This window comes from Peromyscus californicus, unplaced genomic scaffold, assembly GCF_007827085.1.
Source record: "Peromyscus californicus insignis strain IS unplaced genomic scaffold, ASM782708v3 Scaffold_16__1_contigs__length_79575227, whole genome shotgun sequence".
In the NCBI taxonomy this organism is placed as follows: Eukaryota; Metazoa; Chordata; class Mammalia; order Rodentia; family Cricetidae; genus Peromyscus; species Peromyscus californicus.
Window position 1 is genome coordinate 63079141 of NW_026294458.1, and position 23818 is coordinate 63102958.

The 23818-nt window shown below is 34.6% G+C and overlaps 1 protein-coding gene across 2 annotated transcripts in view; it reads left to right on the forward strand.

Moving 5' to 3' along the window:
* Ncam2 (neural cell adhesion molecule 2) overlaps positions 1–23818 on the forward strand; it is a 431206-nt gene that overhangs the window by 322564 nt on the left and 84824 nt on the right. For both annotated transcript variants that reach the window (XM_052741042.1, XM_052741043.1), the window contains exons 10-11: positions 16535–16722; positions 21621–21717. In XM_052741042.1, the coding sequence (XP_052597002.1) occupies positions 16535–16722; positions 21621–21717 (285 nt within the window). The remainder of the gene's footprint in view (positions 1–16534; positions 16723–21620; positions 21718–23818) is intronic.

A 23818-nucleotide genomic window follows, 5' to 3' on the forward strand; every position in this document is an offset into this window, starting at 1 on the left:
GATGATTTCAAGAAAATATTAATAGAATGTAAAATATATTTCTTTCTCCAAAAGGCCTAAGGAAATGATCATTTCAAAAATGGATGATGTAATCTTCCACCCATCAACTGTAGTTTTCTTTTGTTTCTTTGTGTGTTTTGTTTTCTCAAATATTACATGTACTTCCTGTGAACATGTAAAAAGTCACATATTTTGGTTTATATTCTAACAGTTATTATAATTTTATATTAATTTCCCTCTTTCTGATAGGTATTATTTGATTCACATCAGAACTTATTATGATATGTTTCAACACAAATGGAGATGAACAGTTATAAGGAATTTTAAGAAATGGACAACTCTTGAAAGGTCAAACTTTAAAATCCAACAAATTTCAAACATATAAATAAAATCAGGCCTTATGAATAACTGATGACTTAGTAGTTCTTCTTAATATCTGCTTGATACCCGTCATCACTGAACGCTGTATGCACCTTGCAACAGTGCATCAGTTCTCAGAAGAAAATCCAGTGTCTTCGGGGCCCTGGTAACATTCTAATTTCCTTCATGTTACTATTATAAAACACTCTGTCCATAAGAAACTTAAAAACGGACAGGGTTCATTTCAGCTTACAGTTAGAGATCACAGATCTGTCACTGAAAAAAAAAATCAAATAAGGAATTCAGAACCCATCGAGAAACATTACTTGGTACCCTAGTGAGAAGCTAGTGCTTGTCTAGATTTCTTGGACCGCTCAAGACCACTTACAGAAGGATGGTGCTGCCAAAGGTCATTGATTCTCCTGCCTCAATTAATAATCATGTCAAAATCCAAATCCAAAAGATATGCTATAGGCTATTCTGATATGGACAATTCCTCAGTCAGAACTTTCTTTTCCGACAACTCTAAGATTCATCAGCTTGACAGTTAAAGCTAACAGGAGCAGGAATTGTATAATAAAATAATGTAGCTGAGTATTTAAACTAGGCATATCTTTTAGACTGCTTTGGAGACTAGAAGTGTAAAATCAGGTTACCAGCATGGTCATGTTCCTGATGAGCATTCTCTTCCAGATTGTCATGTGCTCACAGGGCCTTTCCTTGGTGCATGGGCAAACATAAACCACACATTTCTTTGTCTTTTACAAAGGCAACTCTCTTATCACAAATTTCCCTCTATCATTCCCTTACCATAAACTAATTAACTCCCAAAGATTCTGTATGTAAATTCCATGACATTGAAGACTAAAGAAGTTCCAGTATATATGATTTGTGGAAGGACACACTCAGTCTATCACATTGCTACATACTCTAGGGTTTACAGGGAAGGCATCTCCTGGATATGATGGAAACAATTTTCTAGGCCTATGTTTCCTTTGGCATCATGTCTTAGAGTCGTCACTGGCCTCCTTGACATTCTAGTAATTCAAAATAATGATGTTCCAAGATTTTGTGGAAAATGATTGCTAATCTATTCCTTGCCCTTACCCCTTCCTAATGAGGTAGTACAAGTAGAATCATATTTCTGAATTACTACTAGTGCATATCAAACGTAAGTAAGAGTAGCATCTCTGTAGAGATATTAGATGTTAGGGATATGAGTTGGTTACTTTGTAATTGCTGTGATTAAGCAGCATTACCATCTTGGAACAGGGACCAAAAAGATTGCAAGAACCAAAGGTATCAGATATCTACAGTGAAATCATGTTTACCAGGTATGAAAGGACAATTATACACATGAATTCAATGTATTCCAAGATTACCTACATAAGACCTACATAAAGGCCTACATAAAGATTAAGGCACCCAAAATCTGAGCTTTAATATAGGAAGGGCTCATAAATTCCCATCTATTGCCAAGGCTCTATTGTCAATTTAATTGCTACTGGGGAGAGAGATTCAGTTTTCTTCAGGGAAGTGGTCATTGCATGGCCACCCATGATCCTATCGATGGTCCTGCACACAAGAATAAGCAATATGAAATAGAGTCAGTGGCTTTAAACCTGAGTAGATTCCTTTGGAAGTGAAAAGCGGTGGGGTCTGAGGGGAAGAATCAGAAGGGTGCAAATGGCAGTGGATATGAATCACAAGTCATGCTTATGAAATGCAAATTTGCTTTTTTGCTCTGAGGTACCAAACTTGTCCAAATAATTATCACATATTTCTAAAGATCAGCATACATTCAGTAAGTTGGTTTAAAGTAATTAAAGAAGTAAATTCTATTCTTCTGTGTCTCCATTTAAAGTGCTTCAGGAATTTTAATTCATAATATTCCTGTGTAAACTAGAAGCAATATTATGGAGATTTTTCACATATGCAATGTAACTGAAAATGATATTGGACAACATCTAAGATCACCTTAGAAACTGTATAGAATAACATGATTCAATGAAATCATAATTAAATGTGAGAGACACAATATTCCCGTGTATAGAAAGAGAGAAAAACTACTAAACTTGAAATATTTACACTAATTTAATAAAATAGAAACCAATGATTCCAGATTTACCTAGGATATGTGATGTTCTGTATTCATACACCAGCGTTGAAAAAAAATATTGAAAATACATCTGGGTTTCTTGGCAGTGTGATTTTCTTTGGACTGGTTTAAATGTTTTTCTACAATTAAAAGAGTAATTACCAGTGTGATTAGACTGGTAATATGAAAAGCTGGTATAAGCCTTTAATACTTTAATTTTTCATTCCATGATTTATGCACAACATAAAATCATCGACCTGGTTCATTAATTATAAAACAGGTGTTCAATGTATTTTGTTTTCTTACCCTGGTCAAAATTTATGTTTTTGACTGCTTTTCCTAGTAGTTTTAAATTTTTTTATGCAGTGAAAATTCATTATATAAAACCTGCATATCATGTATTAATGGATCAAAATATATATTTATTTTAATGTAAGAAATTTATCTTAAAACAGTTAATGAAAAGAAATTCTTTGGAAAATCAGTTGTGGTAGCAAACTCTATTAATTTCAATGCTTGTTAACCCCAGCACTTGAAAAGCAGTGACAGACCATCCAGGGATGCACAGTGAAACCTTATTTCAGAGAGAGAGAGAGAGAGAGAGAGAGAGAGAGAGAGAGAGAGAGAGAGAGAGAGAGAGAGAAGAGGAGAGGAGAGGAGAGGAGAGGAGAGGAGAGGAGAGGAGAGGAGAGGTGAGGAGAGGAGAGGAGAGGAGAGGAGAGGAGAGGAGAGGAGAGGAGAGGAGAGGAGAGGAGAGGAGAGGAGAGGAGAGGAGAGGAAGAATGTTTGTTACATATAAAGGAACCTGCTTATATGTATAACTGTATGTTATTCATTTTCTTTTGATTTGATAAAAGGAAGGAAAAGTTTATTTTGAGCATAAGGTTTGTAAAATATAGGAGTCCTTTTTGGTGGGCAGGAATAGGCACACCAGCAAGTGTTGGGCAGGACAGTATTGGACCTGGAGCTAGAATACGCACAAGACTGTAAACTGTCGAATTCTACCCACAGCAGTGCACTTCCTTCAACAGAGCTGTATCTCCTCCTCAAACAGTGTTAGCAGATGGGGGACAAGTATTCAAACACCTCAGCCTATGGTATGAGGCTTCTCATTAAGCCACACATTTCACTCTGAGCCTCTGTAGGATCATGTGCTTTCATACAAAAATGAATGTAATCAAAATTTGAGTGTCCCCATAGTCCTGAGCATTTTCATCAGCATTGAAAGGTCCAAAGTCTCTTCTGAGGGTCAAGACAATCTCTAAATCATGACATCTTGTAAAATTAACATGCAAATAGCATTCTTCTGACATACAATACCATAGAACTTGCATTCTAATTGCGGTAGTCATACTGGAGGCAGTGCGAGGCAAAACTGGGCCAAAGCAAAGTTGAGACCCATGGGAGTCAACACCAACCCTCTTTTAGATCCATGACCAGTGCCGAAGGGTTTGCTTATCATGGCTTTGCTCCTCAAGCTTTGCTGCCCGCAACATACTTTCACAATGCCAAGGATGTGTAATGTTGAAACACAGATAATCAGCACAAGCATACATCTTTCGCTCCATTGTGCTAAATCCATTGCCTGTATGCAACCTTTACTGGCAGATATCCTACAGCTTTGTCATTTCCAACATCTCAGGGTCATTGCCTAAATCAGTGTTTCACTTTCCAGAAGCACCCTCTTACAGCCTTTCAGGGAATCTCTTGCCACTATTAGCTGGTCTTAACACCTCTCTGAAACGATGCAGGAAGCATCCATGTGTCCTTTATTCTTGTATCTTGCATGCCACTAAAACCAGTACCTCTTGAGCAAGATTTCCCTGTTTGGCTGCCAACCAGAGACCTACCCTAATCCCCTTTGATCATATTAGCACCAGGTTTCTTATGTGGAAGCGTTCTAGGAGTAGGCATTTCTTTAGGATTTCTTATAAGTGCCGAGTTTAGCTGGGTGGAGTCTTCCCTCTAGGGCACTTTTCTCATTGTTCCTGTGGGAAGACGCCTCCTTTAACAGGGCTAACCTCATTAACAGTTGCAGCCTCTCCTTTCTAGTCCTTGTAGACGACCATACGAGTTATCAGTAGCATCCCTTCTGCAGATTCAGAGTTATGCTCTCATAAACATTTCTCTGTCAAAGAAATCAGTCCATTACTCTCTTTTAAAGAATTTGTTTATCCTTATTTTATAAGTCTGTGAATATTTTGCCTGTATGCATGTGTGTGCACCGTAGGCATTTCAGATGTCTGTGGATATGAGAATAGTGAATTGACTCCCTTCAAACTAGAATTACATACAGTTAGAAGCCACCCTGTGTTAGGAACAAATCCTGGGTCCTCTGCAAGAGAATCAAGGGCTTTTAACTGACAAACTGTCTCACCAGCCAAACAGTCCATTATTATTATTATTATTATTATTATTATTATTATTATTATTATTAAGTTTTCATCAGACAAATTGTTATGGCACAGTCAGAAGGCAAACAGATTTTTTTTTTCCAAAATTTTACAGGAACAACCTCTTACCTGATGTTAATATTGTTTCCATTTTAAGCCACCCAGTCTGGGCCTCTGTGAACTGCATTTCTCTCGGTACTTTCATGTTCAAACCTCTACTAGAATTTGGTTACAGCATTCAAATGCTTTCCTAGTCCAAAGTTTAAAATCTTCCAAATGCCTCCAAAAAAAAACCCAACCTGGTTGGTTATTCACATCAACACCACACAATCTGGTACCACCTTCTATATTATTGACTTTGCTGTTTCTGTGATAAAATATCATGATGTAGAGTTTTTTGGGATAAAAAAAAAAAAGAGTTCATTTGGAACTTATGGTACTGGAGAAAAGTTGCCCATCCTGGTGTGGAGGCTTAGCAGGAAGCTGCAGGCATGGTGGCAGGATCAGGAGGCTGTGAATCACATCTTTATCCACAAGCACAGAGCAGAGAAACCAAGCAGGAGGTGGAAAAGAGCTATAAATCCCCAAACCCATCACCAGTGACATGCTTCCTACTTCAAGGCTTAACCACCTCCCCAAACAGTACAGCAAGTAAAGGCCACATGTTCACATCCCCAAGTCAATGATAATTCTTATTCATTCACATTACACTTCCATTTGAATAATTATACCTCCTTTGATAAATAACACTTTATATAAGATACCCATTTATGCCTTTTATGTGTAAAATTGTAACTAGTCTTAAATTTTTTTAAAAAAATATTATACCTATTTATGGTAAATTTAATTAAAACTTCAGTTACATATTATGGAAAACAACAACTTTGGGAACATGTATTTTTATTGATGTTTTAACTATCATAGAGAATGCTACTCATACAGGAGAAAGATTTTATCAAAATTAGAGTGACCTACCTTACTTATAATCAGCCTACTCTGTGACCAGTAACAATTATGTCATTAACAAAAATCGAATTAGAGAGAAATCCATAGTCTGCTAAAAAATGCCATATATAGGTATTATTTATTCCAAGTAATTTTTAGGTCTTGACTTGTGTTTCATAAAATATTCTGAGATTTATGCATAAGATGCAGTTTAAATTCAGTATGGAAATATGTATCCAGTGTCATGGTTAATTGGCATTAAGTGCACATCTAATTTAGAATTCCAGCCAGCCAGAGGGATTCCCATGGTACCTGAACTGAATTCAGTTAATTGCCATAGCTGATTCTTCATATGTCTCAACATATAGTAGAACTGGATCTATGAAATCATTTATTGAATTAGCCTCAAAATGTGCCAAAGGATATATTAGCTTTTACTCCCATGATAGTTTTTCAGTGCGTAAATTAAGTGAGTAAATTCAAAGAGATGAGAAGAGCCAATGTGCTTCAGGAAATTTTTGAAATGCAGTTAATTCTTCACTAATTAGGGGGCTAACTTCCTCACAAAATAAGTAAGAAGAGTCCTAGGAAAGAAAATGCATATCTATAAAAGTAATTCTAGATTGCAGTGCAAAATGTTGTGTGTTTAGACAATGAAACAAATATACTTTGACTACTCTGTTACCTTAAGGGATTACTTCTAAATTATACACTTATCTTTAGTTTTTGAATTTTGATTTATTCATTTTTTAACTACTTACTGACCAACCCTTGTATATTAAATATAAACTCTGATGATGTACAGAAAATAATTTTATCCTCACTTCATGAAACTTGTGTTTTAATCAGGGGAATAAAAGTCAAGCTGCTGAAGGAAGGGACATGTTGACACATGTCTTTAGCTGTTTTCACTATTGACTGGACATCATAGAGTGTATATGTGCAAACTGATAAGGCTAGGCAATTACTAGGTATTCAGTATTTTAATTATGGGATTGCCCTTATAAACATGCTAGTTCTTAACTAGAATGGCTCTAAGACTTGATGGGTTCTTGACCATCTGGGTCCTTCCTGGCTATGTAGAAAGGACAGTATAAATAACTCACAGCAGGGATAGGTGAACAATGCTTGGGCATAAGAGTATTTATGGAGAGCTTTGTAAAATCACATAGAATCTGGGATTTAAGGGCTGTGAGTTGTAGAGTTCATGAGGTTTTAAGAATTATTGTAGCTTTTCCTGGTAGACAAATACAGGTAAATAAGTCACTAAGGAATTTCTATGATACATCAAGCAGGGGTTATGAGCTAGCAAGGGAGATAAAAAAGGTAGGTTTTTTTTTTATGAATTGTAATTCAGTAGTGATGAGTGATGGCAAGACTTTCATAACAACAGCACCAAAAAGAAAACTTTCTATTGTATGAAAAATAAGAAATTATTGCTATTGATTGTGATTCTTAAAACTTAACGTTAAGGCATCTGCATTAGTCGCTGTTCTATTTCCGTGAAGAGATGCTATAATCAAGGCAACTTAGAAGAGAAAACATTTAATTGTTCACTTGCTTTCAAAGGGTTAGTCCATGGCTATCATGTCAGGAAGTATGGCAACAGGCAGGAAAACCAGTTACTGGAGCAGTAGCTGAGAGATTTCCTGTTTTGCGAGCATTGGGAAGATAAAGTAAGACTGAGTCTGGTATGGACCTTGAAATCTTAAGGCCTTTATCTAATGGCAAGCCTCTTCCAACAAGGCCACACCTCCCAATCCTTCCTAAACAGTTCCAATTAGGGAACAAATGTTCAAATATATGAGACCACAAGAGGCATTCACATTCAAACCTCAACAGTAACAAACATGAAAATTCCATATTACTAAATAAGGAGAATAAAAGAGGAAGAATTTATTGCAGTATGCCAGTGCCTTAGGAGTTCATATATCAGGCTGGTGTCACAAATTTTGTTTAGGACAATGTATTACAATCTTAATGTGAACTTTAAATGTATTTTTTTTATCTTCAAAATTTTTAATGTTTTTGTATGTGTTCTTGTATGTATATACTGTGAGTGTGAGTGCCTCCAGAAACTAGAAAAGAAACTCCGATCCCTGGGACCGGAGTTACGGCTGAATGTGAGATGACCCATGTGGATGCTTAGCAACTTCTGGAAGAATAGCAGATGTTCTTAACTGCTGAGAAAGCTCTTTCCCCTAAATAATTTTTATAATTTCACTCATTAAGTGACTATCAGACATTTGTATAGTCAATTACCTTACGTTGCTATTCATGACTTAATCAAAATCAGGTCAAATATGGATGTATTTCAGCTCCCACTTCCTCTGACATTCTTTGTTGCCAGCATGATATGGAGGCAGGATTAAGATGCAGGTCAGCCGTCCTGAAAAAAAAAAAAATCACATCTAGACAATTTCAGAGCAAGAGGCAGAAATGAAAAAAGAAAGTAAAAAGTTTGCCTCAAGCAAGTAATTGAGTCAGAAAATAGAATGAGACAATGAGCAGCCCGTATGAGATAAGCGGTATCTCTCTCCACAGGATGGGGGCAAAGAAGGAAGAGGATATTATCAACATGAAGTTCTTATTGTCAAGTCTGAGTGGAGAAAATGTTTGCTGATTTCTAGTAAGATCAGGCATGGAGAATGGGTCATGTTTAGTGAATACAACCTTTTTAAAGGGGTCATATACAGACAGATTAGATACTGACTCATAGGAAAATTTCTTGGTATGCTAGTATGATTAAATGAAATATTCAATGAAAATCATTCACAGGAAAATCTAGCTTTGCTTTTTCTCTATACCTATGTAACTAATTTAAATAAATTCTACTTAGAGTTCATTGTATCTTAACAATAGTTTGGAAAATCATAGTTTTTAGCTTTTTAATGTCAAACATCAAACCTGACTTTGTGGACACATGCCTCTTCTTCCAGTAGTTGGAAGGCTTAGATAGGAGAATCTTCAACTAATGGTGGCCAGCCTAAACTATGTAGATAGTACCCGTCTGACGAGAGCTAACAACTACCTTGAGAACAGAAAGAAAAAGAAAAAGGAAGGAAGGAAAGAAAGAAAGAAATACTTTTATTTCTGATATTTTAATTAATAATTTGTATATCTTATGAAGAAATGCATGCTTTTTTGACCATTGAGATTTAAAATATTTTTTAATTTTTTGACAGTATGATATATTTAGGAAAACTCTCTTACCCACCTCTTACTGCCTCCAAACTTCCACCATGTCCTCCCTTGTTTTCTTTCATATTCATGGCAATTTATATTTCCTTAATTTTTGTTATATATCTACTTGCATATACATATATATTCCTAACAATATAAGTATATTGTATTCATTCTGTATATGTGTATGTGTGTTATCAGGGTTGACCATTTGGGATTAGATAACCAATTAGTATATTCTTCACTGATTTAGGAGCCTTAAGGTAATTAACATTATTCCCAGTATGGACTACTCTATTATTTCTTGTTACAAGTGTGTTTAGAAAAATAATTTTATAAGCTTGACATAATTAGCATAAACCCAAGTTTATTAAACCTTGCAAACCAATGATTGCCTTTTGTATTTTCAAATGCTTTGTCATTCATTAAAAAAACCCATATCCGCCGGGTGGTGGTGGCGCACGCCTTTAATCCCAGCACTCGGGAGGCAGAGCCAGGTGGATCTCTGTGAGTTCGAGGCCAGCCTGGGCTACCAAGTGAGTCCCAGGAAAGGCACAAAGCTACACAGAGAAACCCTGTCTCGAAAAACCAAAAAAAAAAACAAAAACAAAAAAACCCATATCCATATGTATTTTAAAAGTCTATCTCATTCTCATATATTATTAACTATAGAACTCACACATTTTATAGAATTTGGAAATTGTTTAATCATATTAATGTAATTAAAAATATTTTTTTAATTAATAGATATTCTAAATTTCTTTTCGTTGTCTATTTTTTTCTTTTTTTGATTTTTCAAGACAGGGTTTCTCTGTGTAGCTTTGTGCCTTTCCTGGATCTCACTCTGTAGACCAGGCTGGCCTCAAACTCACAAAGATCCACCTGGATCTGCCTCCTGAGTGCTGGGATTAAAGGCGTGTGCCACCACCGCCCGGCTTGTTGTCTATCTTAATAAGTGATAATGTGATATCTTAATTTGAATGAGGTTGAAAAAAAGCAAATCAAGTTATTAACATAAAATATGTTTAAACTTTTTTTCTTGGAAACAACTGAATTAACTTCTTAGGAATTTAGAATTATACAGTAAATTATTCTGAAATATTGTTGTAGAGTTTTTAATCGCTGTAGTCAAACACCCTGACCAAAAACAACTTGGAGAGGAGAGGGTTTATTTGTCTAAGTGTTTCCTGTCCATTGTGAAGGGAACACAAAGCAAGAATCAGCACAGAAACCTGATGGCAAACCGAAAGCGAGGCTGTCGGGGAATGTTGCTCACTTGCTTTGTCACCATGGATTGCTCAGCCTCGTTTTGAATAGCATCAAGATGAAGTACCCAGTAGTTGCACCACTCTGAGCCCCACTTGATGCATCTACCAAAAATAATAAAATAAAACAAAACAAAACAAATGAAAAACTGCATATAAATCTCAGGAAACATCATTGAAGAGGTAGCAGAAACTTTCAGAGCCAGAGGAGCAAGAAATCTGTGAAATGTGTCTCATAAATGACAGAGAAGCATCGCCCATAAATCCTCAACAATATGGCGCCAAAATAAGGTCTGACCAAGAATTCCAAGTAGAAATTTGCTAACAAGGAAGGAAGGATGCAGTAATCTCATGGAACTCTACCTCTAGACAAACAAACAAAGACAACTAAACAAATCTGAGAGCTTCTTAAGTAGTGTCTCCTAGGAATGAGCCCCATATGTGTTTATCCAATACCAAGTAGCTTGCCCTCAAATCATACATACAAATAACACTAAATGAACTTAGCAAGTTTTAGTGATACGTTTGTATATGTATTTATATAGGTAAAATTAATAAAGAAACTTCCAATTCAAGAGGACTCAAGGGGCTTTGGTTGGAAGGGATTGGAGGTAATAGAGAGAAGGGAGGAGATTGATATATTTAAGTAAAACATAATAGAATCCCCAAAAGAGGCAGAGTCAATGTTCCACTTAAAAATGCAATTTTCTGCCAAGGCATTCATGAATGTTACTTGTTTTCAAGTTATGAAACCTTAAGAGATGAAAGCAAACATTAAAATGTTATGTATTTACGCCCAATATTTAAATATTCATAATTTGCATCCAAGGAAGCAATAAATCATTCTTTATAACTGTCACTGTACATTTCTAATAGTAATTATTGTTCAAATCTGGTGATTTCATGTCATAAACAAGCATGTTTTTGTACCCCTTTGAATCTGTCACACTCAGTGCTGCTGAGAGTTTCCTCTGGGTTATCATCACAAATCTTATAGCAGAACCTGTCAACAACTCAATTGCAAGAAGACATCCTGATTAAAAGTAATAAATGCCCTAAGTAGACACGAAAGAATACACATACACAGTCAAAAGACATTCTTAAAGGTTTTCAATATCATATGAGGGTGTGTGCCTAGTCTTATTGTAACTTGTTACGCCATGTTCAGGGGATATTCTGAGGAAGCCTGCTCTTTTCTTTTTTTCTTTTCTTTTTAGAATGGAGGAGGAATGGAGGGAGGGGAAATTGAGGTCGAGATTTAATGGATAATAGAAGAATTTTTTTAAAAGGTTGTAATTTAAAAGTCATAAATAAAAACTGTAGGTAGAGTTTTCCTGCCTGGCCCACAGTCAGGACAAATCTCTCTCACCTGCCAGTCCCACAGACGCTCAGACCCGACCAAGTAAACACAGAGACTTATATTGCTTACAAACTGTATGGCCGTGGCAGGCTTCTTGCTAACTGTTCTTACAGCTTAAATTAATCCATTTCCATTAATCTATACCTTGCCACATGGCTCGTGGCTTACCGGCATCTTCACATGCTATTTGTCATCGTGGCGGCTGGCAGTGTCTCTCTGACTCAGCCTTCCACTTCCCAGCTTTATTCTCCTCCTTGTCCCGCCTACACTTCCTGCCTAGCCAATGGCCAATCAGTGTTTTATTTATTGACTAATCAGCAACACATTTGCCATACAGAACATCCAACAGGAAAAAACAATAAAGCTTTTTATAGGAAAAATGTCTTTAATATCTCTTGTGATTTAGAAATGTAAATGAAAATTACAATGAGATATCACCTCAAATTATTTTGGTTATTATAAAGAAGATAATAGGTAAATGCTAAAATGGATCCGAAGAAAGGAATATTCTATTATACTTTTGGAATGATTGTACTTTATACATCAGTTATATATAATAGTCAAAATATAGTCTCAACCTAGGTTTCTCTCAATGGATGCATGCATATAAAATTGTGGTATATATACACATTGAAAAAGTAGGTTGTCTTTTTCAGTACAAGGATACAATCTGTCAGTTTGACTGGTTCTGGTTTTCTATAATGGTCTACATCTGTTGCAAACTATACAGAGTGCTACATTTTATAACAGACTTTCTTGGACCCCTGGTCCTGAAATCAAGACGTGGGAACTTATCATTAGTTATGAATGCTTAGCCTTAGTTTAGGGTTGTCCTACTAGCTCTTATAACATATTAATCTGTTTCTCTTCACCTATGTTTTATCATGGGGCTTTGTACCTTCTCTTTCTCCAGTATGTCCTAGTTTCCTGCTTTCACCATGTCTGTCTGTCTGGTGGCTGCCTCGCTGGCAGCATAAATAAATGTAACACATCTTTACATAGTTAAATAAATATTCTGCAACTCAAACAAAAGTAACACATCTTTACTTAAGTAAATATTCTATTCTACAACATTTACCTGTGGGTATAAGGATGAAGTTTTAGTATACAGTTATAAATTACACTGGTTTAGTAAAGGAGTGATAAGAAGTTCTCCTCTAAATCTATGACCATGTTACCCTTGGGTGGTTGGGTAGGTTTCCAATACCAGACATGATTTCCCTCCAGTTGTACAGGCCTTATGTCCATTTAGACAGCTGTTGGTTACCACAAAGGTATGAGTGTCATTGCTGCACCTAGTGTTACCATGCCATGGTGGTCATTGTTGTGGTTCATTGGCATTACAACAGGGTAGGACTGCCATTGGCTTTCTTTCCCTTGTATGCTTGCATAGTACCTAGTTTGGCTATGAAACTTAGTGCCCGGAAAGGAAGATTCCAACTCAGAGCTTCCAAGTACTGTATCTGAAGAAGAGGGCATCTTCAGCATAAGAGATTTACTTTTAATATCTGGGAGGGAGCAAGGGACTAGAGCAATAGCTTATCGTTGTGATAATTTATTGTTCTCTGTGATCAAATACCCTGAATGTGGGTTTCTTACGCCTAATAGAAAATATTAGATGGTCTATGGCTCTTGGCAGTGAGCACAATCAATTCAAGTGGGATGCTTCATTTAAACTGTGTATGCACATGCAAATGCCATCAAGTACACACACAGTACATATATATGTACTATATATGATTTAATAAAATTAAAATGTGATTTATTATGTGTCTTTTCAGATGTCATTAGTGTCATTTTCCTCCTCTCTCCTTGTCTAGCTGTATTGACCTCCTTTCCCTCCCCAGTTAATCCTCCACATCCATCTTCCCATTTCCCCCTTTATATCACTTATGCTCTGCTGTTTCCTTCTCCAGTGCTCCCTCCGCCACACTCTCCCTCTCCTCCCTTTCCTGAGTTCTGTGTTTTCTCCAGGTTCTAGACTCACGTGAAAGATGTGGAGTGTTCCCCATTCCTATTACTCATTTATCAGCTGAAGGACACTTAAGTTGTTTTTATTTCCTAGATATTGTCAATAGATTAGCAAGGAGCATGGCTCAGAATCTATTGTGTAGGGTGTTGATATCTTTGCGAATATGCCTAGGAGTGATGCATCTGTGTCTTATGGTAGATTTGTATGTAGCTTTTGAGGACTTTTCCACACTGCTATCAAGATTGGCTGAATCTGTTTACAGTCACACTACCACTAATTGTGAGTTCCTCTTTTACTTTTCCTCACCAGGATATGTCAGCTGTTTTGTTGATCTTCTCAATTCTGATCAGTTCATAATATATTACAGTACTCTATTAATACAGCCTAATTGTTGCCGGGCGGTGGTGGCGCACGCCTTTAATCCCAGCACTCGGGAGGCAGAGCCAGGCGGATCTCTGTGAGTTCGAGGCCAGCCTGGGCTACCAAGTGAGTCCCAGGAAAGGCGCAAAGCTACACAGAGAAACCCTGTCTCGAAAAACCAAAAAAAAAAAAAAAAATACAGCCTAATTGTAATATAAAACATATATATATATATATATATATATATATATATATATATATATGTTTGTGTGTGTGTATGTTTGTGTGTGTATTAGAATAGAGACCCTAAACAGCAGACTAAACATCAGCAATTTGATTCTAATAAAGATGCTAAAAATATCATTTACTAGAAAAAATGACAATGTTTACAGTAAATTGTATTGGAAAGCAATATACACATGCAGAACAATTATGTGAAATTGCTATATCCCTCTTGTGACAAAATGAAAATATCTAGATTTGAAAAGATTTCCACAATCATGCACACAATAATGCTGAATATCTGTTGTTGGTCTGCACAAAGCTAGCAGTCAACAATCAGTCATGAATGGATGAGGTCCTCAATGAGCCCTGCCTCTTTCCTCTAGAGTATTGGCTGTTGTTAGGTTTTCAGTGAGAGACAATCATTGTCTTCAGGTTTTTATTCACTACTGAGCTCATCAGGTTCCAACAGATTGCTTCCACTCTTTATTTCACAAATAATCCTCATTAAACTCTATGGGTCTCAAAGCAAAATGAATAGTCATGAATGTGAGAAGCACAACTGTCCTGAAAATGAGAGTAGAATGGAGTAGTCAGGAGATGGAAGGATGTGGAGATGAGAGTATGCAGGATGAATTATACACTTGTGTGAAACTGTCAAAGCGCAAATTTAATAATTAGTTTTAAAATGATTAAAGACATAAATGTAAGAAATAAAGCTGATAAGTTATGAGGAACAGAGAATGCTTTGCTTTGGGACTATGAAATGGGAACTGACTTATCTTAGATGAGATCCTAAATGCAATGTAGAAAATAAATGGGAAGATAAACAAGTAAAATCACAAGTAATTAAAAAGTGCCACACAGTGAAAGAAACAACAGGGTGAAGATCAAACTACAAATTTGAAGAAAAAATATATAATTCATAATGAACAGACAAAACTAACAGAAAATACTAAAGTAACCTGATTTTAAAATAAGCAGTGGACTTAAATCAATATTTTTTAAGAAGGCACCTGCTCATCATAACTAAACCTTAGGAAAGTGTAAATCTAATCCTCAAAAAGTAATCATGTCACCTCAGTGTGAGTACATGTCAAATTTTCACATAATTCTCAGTTTGATATGAAAGATGTGAAGAAAAGGGAATAACATGGACAACAATAAGGAGGTTACACATATACGCACATTAATACTGGAGAAAGATATGATATAGCAATTCACTATTGTATGTATACTAAAGAAAGTGAAACTAGTATGTAAAATAGACTTCTCCCAAATTCTGTCCCACTTTATACCAACAAAATTCACAGGGCCAGGAGATAGAGGCAACCAATCTGTTCAATTAACTTACAAATGAGGTCTGGTAAATACATAATCAGATAACTTCCTTTCATTTCAGCAAATATATATATACATATACGTATATATATATACGTATATGTATATATATATATGATAGATGGATAGATAGATAGGTATAGAGATAGATAGATAGATAGATAGATAGATAGATAGATAGATAGATAGATAGATAGTGTAATAATCCAGGCACAGAAAGAATTATTACATAGTCTCATTTATAAATATGAAAGCATTTTCTATCAGTCAATCTATGTTTCGCAGTAACTAGTACTATAGTGGTGTCATAAGAGTCAAGGTAGGACTAGGAGAAGAAAGCATGAACAATGTGGACCTTTTCCTGTAACTAAGACTTTTCACTTGCTGTGCAATATTTGTTGAAAAACTATAACTAGAACAAAATTAAATACTGATAAATAAATCATTGATTTTTTAAAATAATATTCTAAATTCCCATTTGAAATTCCACATCATATTGAGACTTCCATAAATACTGGCTGAATGTTTATTACTTAATTTTAACTCATTAATTTTTGTCAAGATATTAAGATTAAATTTAGTTCTACATATTTTTCTGGTTTCAATAATTCACCTCTTTTTCTTATTTGAACTATTAAGTCTTTGTAAACATTCAGTTGTCATATATTTTCATGAGCCTTAGTATCATAGAAAAGGTACAAATTTAGAAATATTATGAATTCTTTTAAAAATATTTTATTAATTTGTGTGTATCAATGTTTTACCTTAATGTATGTCTGTGTATCACATACATGCATTGCCTGCGGAGGCCAAGGTGGATTTCCTGAAACTGAAATGGCAAGAGGGTATGAGCCACCTAGTGGGTGCTGAGAATCCTTTTCGGGTCCTCAGGAAGGTTGGCCATTGCTGTTATCCAGTGTGCTACCTCTCTGTCTCCTCTTATGAATGCTTTACCTAGGCAAGGAAAAATTACTAATATGTGCACTAATGAAATGATTATATTACAGTGCCTATTTATATATTATTGTTTTACAGATGCTCCTAAGTTTGTTTCAAATCAGACAATGTATTACTCCTGGGAAGGAAATCCAATCAATATTAGTTGTGATGTGAAATCAAATCCACCGGCATCAATCCATTGGCGAAGAGAGAAATTAGTCTTACCAGCTAAAAATACCACTCATTTAAAGACCTACAGTGTAGGAAGAAAGATGATACTAGAGGTAAGCCTGTGGCAACACATAATAAGCATATTTTTACCAGTTATTGATTATGTCAGAATATACTTAATTTAAATTTCTATAAGACATATTGAAATATTTATATAAATTTTGTATTTATTTAAAAAATTAATCTTGTATTGGTATAATATCCTATTATTATCTGTGTTTATGTGTTGAAATATTTTTCTTGAATTTAATTTTTAAAAGTGAAATAATTATGTTGGTAAAAAACACAGGGATGTAAAATAATAAGTTTTTTTCCATATTATTTCATTATTTGTTGTAGTGTGTAACAAAAGTTGAACATTTGTTAAACAGCTCTGATTATGTAATGCAACTCATAAATCACTTTGATAAGGATGATTATCAAGACACACAGGTGCACTTTGTGATTTGCTTGTTAGCCTTCCTTGCTACCTGCCTCTTTTTTTAAAAGTCAAATATTTAACTTCAACGTTCATGTTCATGATTCCCCTGATTCTTTGTTTGCAACTATTATTCTTTGATTGGCATATAAACCTATCAGTTGGTTAATAATATGTAATTCTAGAATAGGTTCCTAAATAAAGCACTTGGGAGGAGATGTCAATGATTATGCATATATTACAACTATTTAAATTTGTACTGGAAATTCGATCATATACTTTGGTTATTTCATCTTATAGTGTGTGCAGTTTTTTTTAATATTGCTCTTGTTTAGTTTAGTTTAGTATTTTTCTAACACTATCATTAAATTTTAGAAAGAACAACTTGACATAGAGATTTATTTGGATTCGGAGTTCCAGAATGTTCAGTTAGTGTTGGTTTAATCCCATACAGTTGGGCAGAGCATTGCAAAGGCAGGACCATGTGAGACTGACACTACCTCAGAAGAAAAGGCTGAGAAAAGACTTTCCAATCAAATGGATTTAAGAAGCAAGCTGGTGTAGCTATCCTAATATCTAATAAAATAGACTTCAAACTAAAATCAATCGAAAGAGATTGGGAAGGACATTGCATATTTATCACAGGGAAAATCCAACAAGATGAAGTCTCGATTCTGAATATTTATACCCCCAATACAAGGGCACCCACATTTGTAAAAGAAATATTACTAAAACTTAAATCACACATCAAACCCCATACACTAATAGTGGGAGACTTCAATACCCCACTTTTACTAATGGACAGGTCTGCTAGACAGAAACTTAACAGAGAAATATAAGGGAACTAACAGACATTATAACTCAAATGGACTTAATAAATATCTACAGAATATTCCACCCTAACACAAAAAATATACCTTCTCAGCACCCCATGGAACCTTCTCTAATGTTGACCACATGCTTGGTCACAAAGCAAATCTCAACAGATACAAAAAAATTGAAATAACCTCCTGTATCTTATTGGACGACCATGACTTAAAGTTAGATTTCAACAACAACGAAAATTACAGAAAGCCTACAGACTCATGGAGAATTCCCTTTATGTTGAATGAGAAGCAGAAAGCAACAGAATGTTGATACTGGATGGGTTTTTTTGTTTGTTTTTGTTTGTTTGTTTTTTCCTTTTTCCAATTTTATTTCATCCTGGTCCCCAGCCAATAAGATGGTGCTGTCCATGTTCAGTTTGGGTCTTTCCAACCCTTTCAAGAAACATCCTTACAGGGACATCAACAGGTTATTCTAACATCTGACATCCAGAAATGTTGTCAATCAAAAGCAAACATAACAATAATTTTTTGTACTAACTATTGTTGGATGAGAGGTCAGAACACTGGCTTTAATGTTAATTCTTCCTAGCTTGCTTCTTTCCTTATTTTCTTGCTTGCTTGTTTTTCCTTGTTTCATTTACATTTCCATTTCTTTCCGTCTGTGACATGTTAAGTGATTTCTGGATTTGTTAAGCATAACATCACAATGGAATTATTTATAAAGCTTATGTTTCTTGGCTATTTTGTTCCTGAAATGGGAGGGTCTGTGAATTCAATGTCTTATTTCCTGTTAAGTTTTCAATTCAGCATCAAACCAATTTTTGAGTTCATAAATTGAACCCCTTGAAAATGGCTCCAAAGTAAGTATCTTTTTATAGAGTATTAATATTAAAAAGAAAAACACCTGTACTGCAATCATAGTACTTGTTGTGGCTCTCCTGCTTCTTTTTATATTGATTCTATAAACACCAGGTTTCTTATAGAAAGTACTAAAATCTTTCTCATATGACTGGGGAATAAGAAAATATTTTGCACATATATTTGTAATTTAATTAAACTAGGCTCATTTATTAAAAGCCACGTGTAAGGATAATCAGTTTCTGACTCATTTCAGAGAACTCGCAAAAGTTAAATTTGTGCAATTGAGCTGTTAAGCCTATGAACATTTCTTAGTTGGACAGCTGACTAGAAAATGAATGACACAGCTTTTTTATACTTTACTTGTTCAGAATAATCATCTTCAGTAGACCTCAAAATTGTTCTCTTAGTTAATAGTCTCTCATTACCACTAACTCATTTCTTCTCTCTTTTAGCACAGGGTAGAAAATAATGTACAATCTGTGTTGTTAGCATAGTCTCTCTTTAAATACTTACTGGAATTGAAAATTATATTTATTACCATCATCAAATATCTTTGAATTATGGACATTTAAGAATTTCAGCACAGTAGAATTACAGAATTAACCCCACCTTTCACCCATGGAATTCCTGAAGGTTAACTTAATTTTTGATTTCATTGTATAAAACTGAGGTCACGTCCTTTTCACCTAAACAAAAAGGCAATGGAACCAAGATAATTACTACAGGTTTTAAAATCCTGTTTAGAGCATTTTACAAGGCACTGTTTTCTTGCCAAATATCTTTCATAAAAAAAAAAACCAAAACCAAAACAAACAAACAAACAAAAAATCCATTTTAGAACTAAATATTAAAACACAGAACTAGGCATAGTGGCTTATTCATGTTCTCAACACTTCAGAGGTAGAATCAGGACAGCCTCAGCTACTAGCGAATTTCAGATCTGCGTGGGATTTAGAATGAAACCATTCTGAAAACAAACCAACAAACAAACTGGAAAAACAGTAGAGGACCTGCCCCCACACTTATTTACCCCAGGAACTCTTGAGGATTGAGGGGTAAGAGACTTAGTTAGGAGTAGAGAAGGGAGAGAGAGAACACACAGGATAAACTCAGGTGGGCCTGAGTCCTTATCCACTGGCCCAGAACTTCATTCCAAACGTCTGTTTATAACAATGCCAAGGATTGGAGCAAAAGATCTCCCCCTTGCCAGTTACAGTCCCCAGGTTCAATCAACCTCTTATGCAGTCCTGCTGAATACAGCCACTAGGCTGCAACAGGTGCCTCTTCTTTATATTTTAAAAGAAAAAATTCTTGATGCAACCGCATCAAACTTAAAGACAAATAGATTAACGTAATTTTAATATAAATATTGTTATGCATAGTTACAATTTTCTTAATCTTACATCTCAATATTTCTTGCTAACAAAACATAGGATAAACTTCTAATGTATACAGCTTAAACTGAAATAATTTCTTAACTTCACCCAACCATGGTGCATCACTATCAATAGGTTAACATAATAATTTCTACAGGCCTACTCTCAACCTACAAGCCTATTCTCAAACTACAGTTTAGAACTATACAAAACACAACATTAATTCACACAAGTAACACAAAAATATTTTTTTAAATTAAATATACCAAGGAATATTAATACTCCCCCTTTTCTTAAAAAAGAAATAGAATCAAACTTCTCTATTTAAATAATTTCATTATTACATAGACAGTTTTGTAAGTAGTTCATAAGTCATCCCTGTTGATAGAGTCTATATGCATAAGCAAATTCAAACTGTCCCATTGTAATGAAATCATTATTGTCCATTTTATTTTTTAAATTTAAAATTTCAAAAAGAGTTTTGGTACCATTCCTAAACGTTCCTTTGAGCACTTGTAGACAGGCCCTGGCTTGTCAGCTGCCCTTAGTCTGTGTATAGCTGTCAGAATCATAATGAATTTTGAGCAAACAGTTCCAAACAGAAGTCCCACAACCAAAACTTTTTAGTTCAAGCAAGTCTCTCTGAAACCTCCACTTTCAACTACTGCTGCGCTTTGTAGTCTGTAGCCTTCTGTAACCAGGCTAGAGAGCTTTACCTCACAGCCATACCGGCTCAAGGCTCCTTCAGCTGCCATGAGCTGAAACTGTGGCATGGCAACCCTAGCTTTGGGAGGAAAACCCATTACCTGTACCATTGATGGTCCAAGTGCTCAGCAAGCCTGGTCCTTTAGGACCTACTTTTAGTAGAAACATATTGTCTTAAACTTTGCAGTTCCTTTGAATTTTCTTTGACTACATGATATATTTCGTTAAAATTTTTCCTATACTTTGTCTATCCAAAGATAATTTTGCCATTGAATAGATGTAGCAAAATGAAGACTTTGATCCAATTAATGAATTAATAGGTAAAGCATGAAACCCTTCAACTCCGAATGTCTAGTTTTGTGGATTTTGTCTTTAAAATGTTTGCATTATACTGACTGAGCAGGTGGCATTTATGCATTTAGGAATATGTATATATGTTTTTACAAATGTGCTGTAACAACAATGGAAAAAGAGGTTATAATTTGAAAGAGTTCATGGAGGGTGTACAGGTGGGTTTGGAGAGGTGAAAGTGAATTGGAAATTGATGCAATGATATTAAAATCTCAAAAATAAAAGAAGTGAAAATATATGAAACTAAAAGACATGTTTGCATTATTTAATAATGTTTGTTGGATAAGCAAAAGAGTTCTATGAGGAATCATGTAAAATAACTGAACAAATGTACTAGAAGCACACATGCTTCAGCCTTTTAAAATAACCTTGGTGTTTTAGCATTTTCATTTTTATTATTATGATTATTTTAGATTGCCCCTACATCGGAAAATGACTTTGGACGATATAACTGCACTGCTACTAACCGTATAGGCACAAGATTTCAGGAGTATATTCTTGAATTAGCAGGTGAGTATAGGACAGTAATATCTGATATTCATAACATAATTTTATATTCAAATGGAATTTTAAGTTAATAAGATTTATCAACTAATTTTACATGAAATCAAAAATAATGTTTATAGTTTTTTAAGTCATAATGCAAAACACTATTTAAAGTGATAAACCAAGGTTTACAAAATAGGACAAAGAATTTGACATAATGAATAATGAATATTTACAATCTATTTAATATTTAAGGCTCATTTTAAAATTTAATTCCTTCTGATGTATATGTGAGATTTTTTAATAGTATGCAACATGTATTTTAAATAAAATTGTTTAAAATAATGTAAAACAACCTTGAAAAATATACATAAATAGAATCATTCATAAATATGCCAGTTTTATTTAAAATCTAGTGTAATTCATCCAAGAGGAATGTGTTGCTTCTACAGTGGATGTGTGAGCATTCAGTGAGAAAACAATGCAATAGATATAATCTTAAATTATTTTTAATTTGTCATCATAGGAATTGCTTCATGAAGCAACTGATCGATATCAATACCACTAGTAATGAGAAAATCATACTTGGTCCTTCGAGAGGCAATCAAAAGGGCACAGAGTAATCTTTGTGCTATTTCTCTCCACAAGCTGGAGGAGAATCTAACCTAACAAGCATGATATTTAAGAACATGTCTCCAGAGTAGTAAGCAGAAGTCAAAGGTCTTATTAAGTCAACATACTCTAAAGGCTTACATGAAACAATGCTCTGACATACTTTGTTCATTGAGGTCTTATAAAATTAAATTAGTTTTAGAAACAAAGAAGCTTTAAAAGAAGCTAAGGCAAATTATCAAATGCACATAATAATTGTATGAGACAAAATAATTATCATCTTAGGTAATATTATTGACAAAATCAACAACTATTTGTGGCTCACAAATTGGTAGTAAATGGCATTTTGCATATAATCACTCATTGAGGAATAGTGTTTTCTGAATTGAAGGCAAACATTTTATTCAGAAATATGACTATTTAGAAAAAAACACTCAAATATCTTTAAAATGCCAAAACATTGTCCTACCCATGATGATGCAACACTTAGTAACATTTTGATTCTATTTTATTATGGAGATAAGACACATTGATACTAACCATATATATTTATGAATTGGACAGTTTATGCTTTATGCTCCATTTTGCTATTTTCTCTGATGTAGAACAGCTTGATCAAATATATTATGACAAGTATTTCCAGCCTTATTGAATCATGTAGTTATAATCATAATTCTCATTATAATTTAGTGAAATTCATAGATTAATTTCATGTATATCAGACAGAATGGATATTCAGGGGTTGTGTAACCTTATACCTTTAGACATGTTTGTGTGCACATAAATACAACTTATATTTCTGTCTACACTATGGTTTAACAATGAGCATGAGCACATGTAAACTGGTTCAAAGGGCTTCCCAGAGTAGATCTCACCTGCAAACATCATTTCTATTTGCTTTGCCTGTGAACATAATGAAGCAAAGCTTTTTACAATAATTTTTATATTTTCTGCATGTTATGGAAAAACATACATTATTATATGTTACGATACAGAAATTTTATCAATATATAATGTGTGTAATGTTGCAATCAGGATAATAAGTATTGTAATTCTTTAAAAATTACCAGTTCTTATTTTGGGTTCTCTTGGACAATCTGAAGTAGTAGTATTAAGAAAGTTTGATCAGATAACATCCAGCAGCTAACAATGGGAACCTCCACTTGGGGCTGAAGGTTTCCTTTCTCCATGCCACAGAAGACATTCACAGGTCTACCTAAGTGGACTGACATAGGACAATGTGAGTTTGTGCTTTCAAAGCACCAAGAAGAAAGCAAGTGCTCAAAGGTAGGAGATAGTTGTTATTACAGTCTACAATAGATCATACAGATAAGTTTTCTTTTCAGTGGATGTTAGTGGGTAATGCATTTTTAGCTACAAAATACAGATTTAATATAATTGGTAAATGTGTGGTGAATTGAAAAGGACCTCGACTATTTTAGACATTCAATTCTTATAAATAACATTTTTTCCTTTTTTCTTCTTTCTAGAAGCTACTTGGCATACTTGTTCC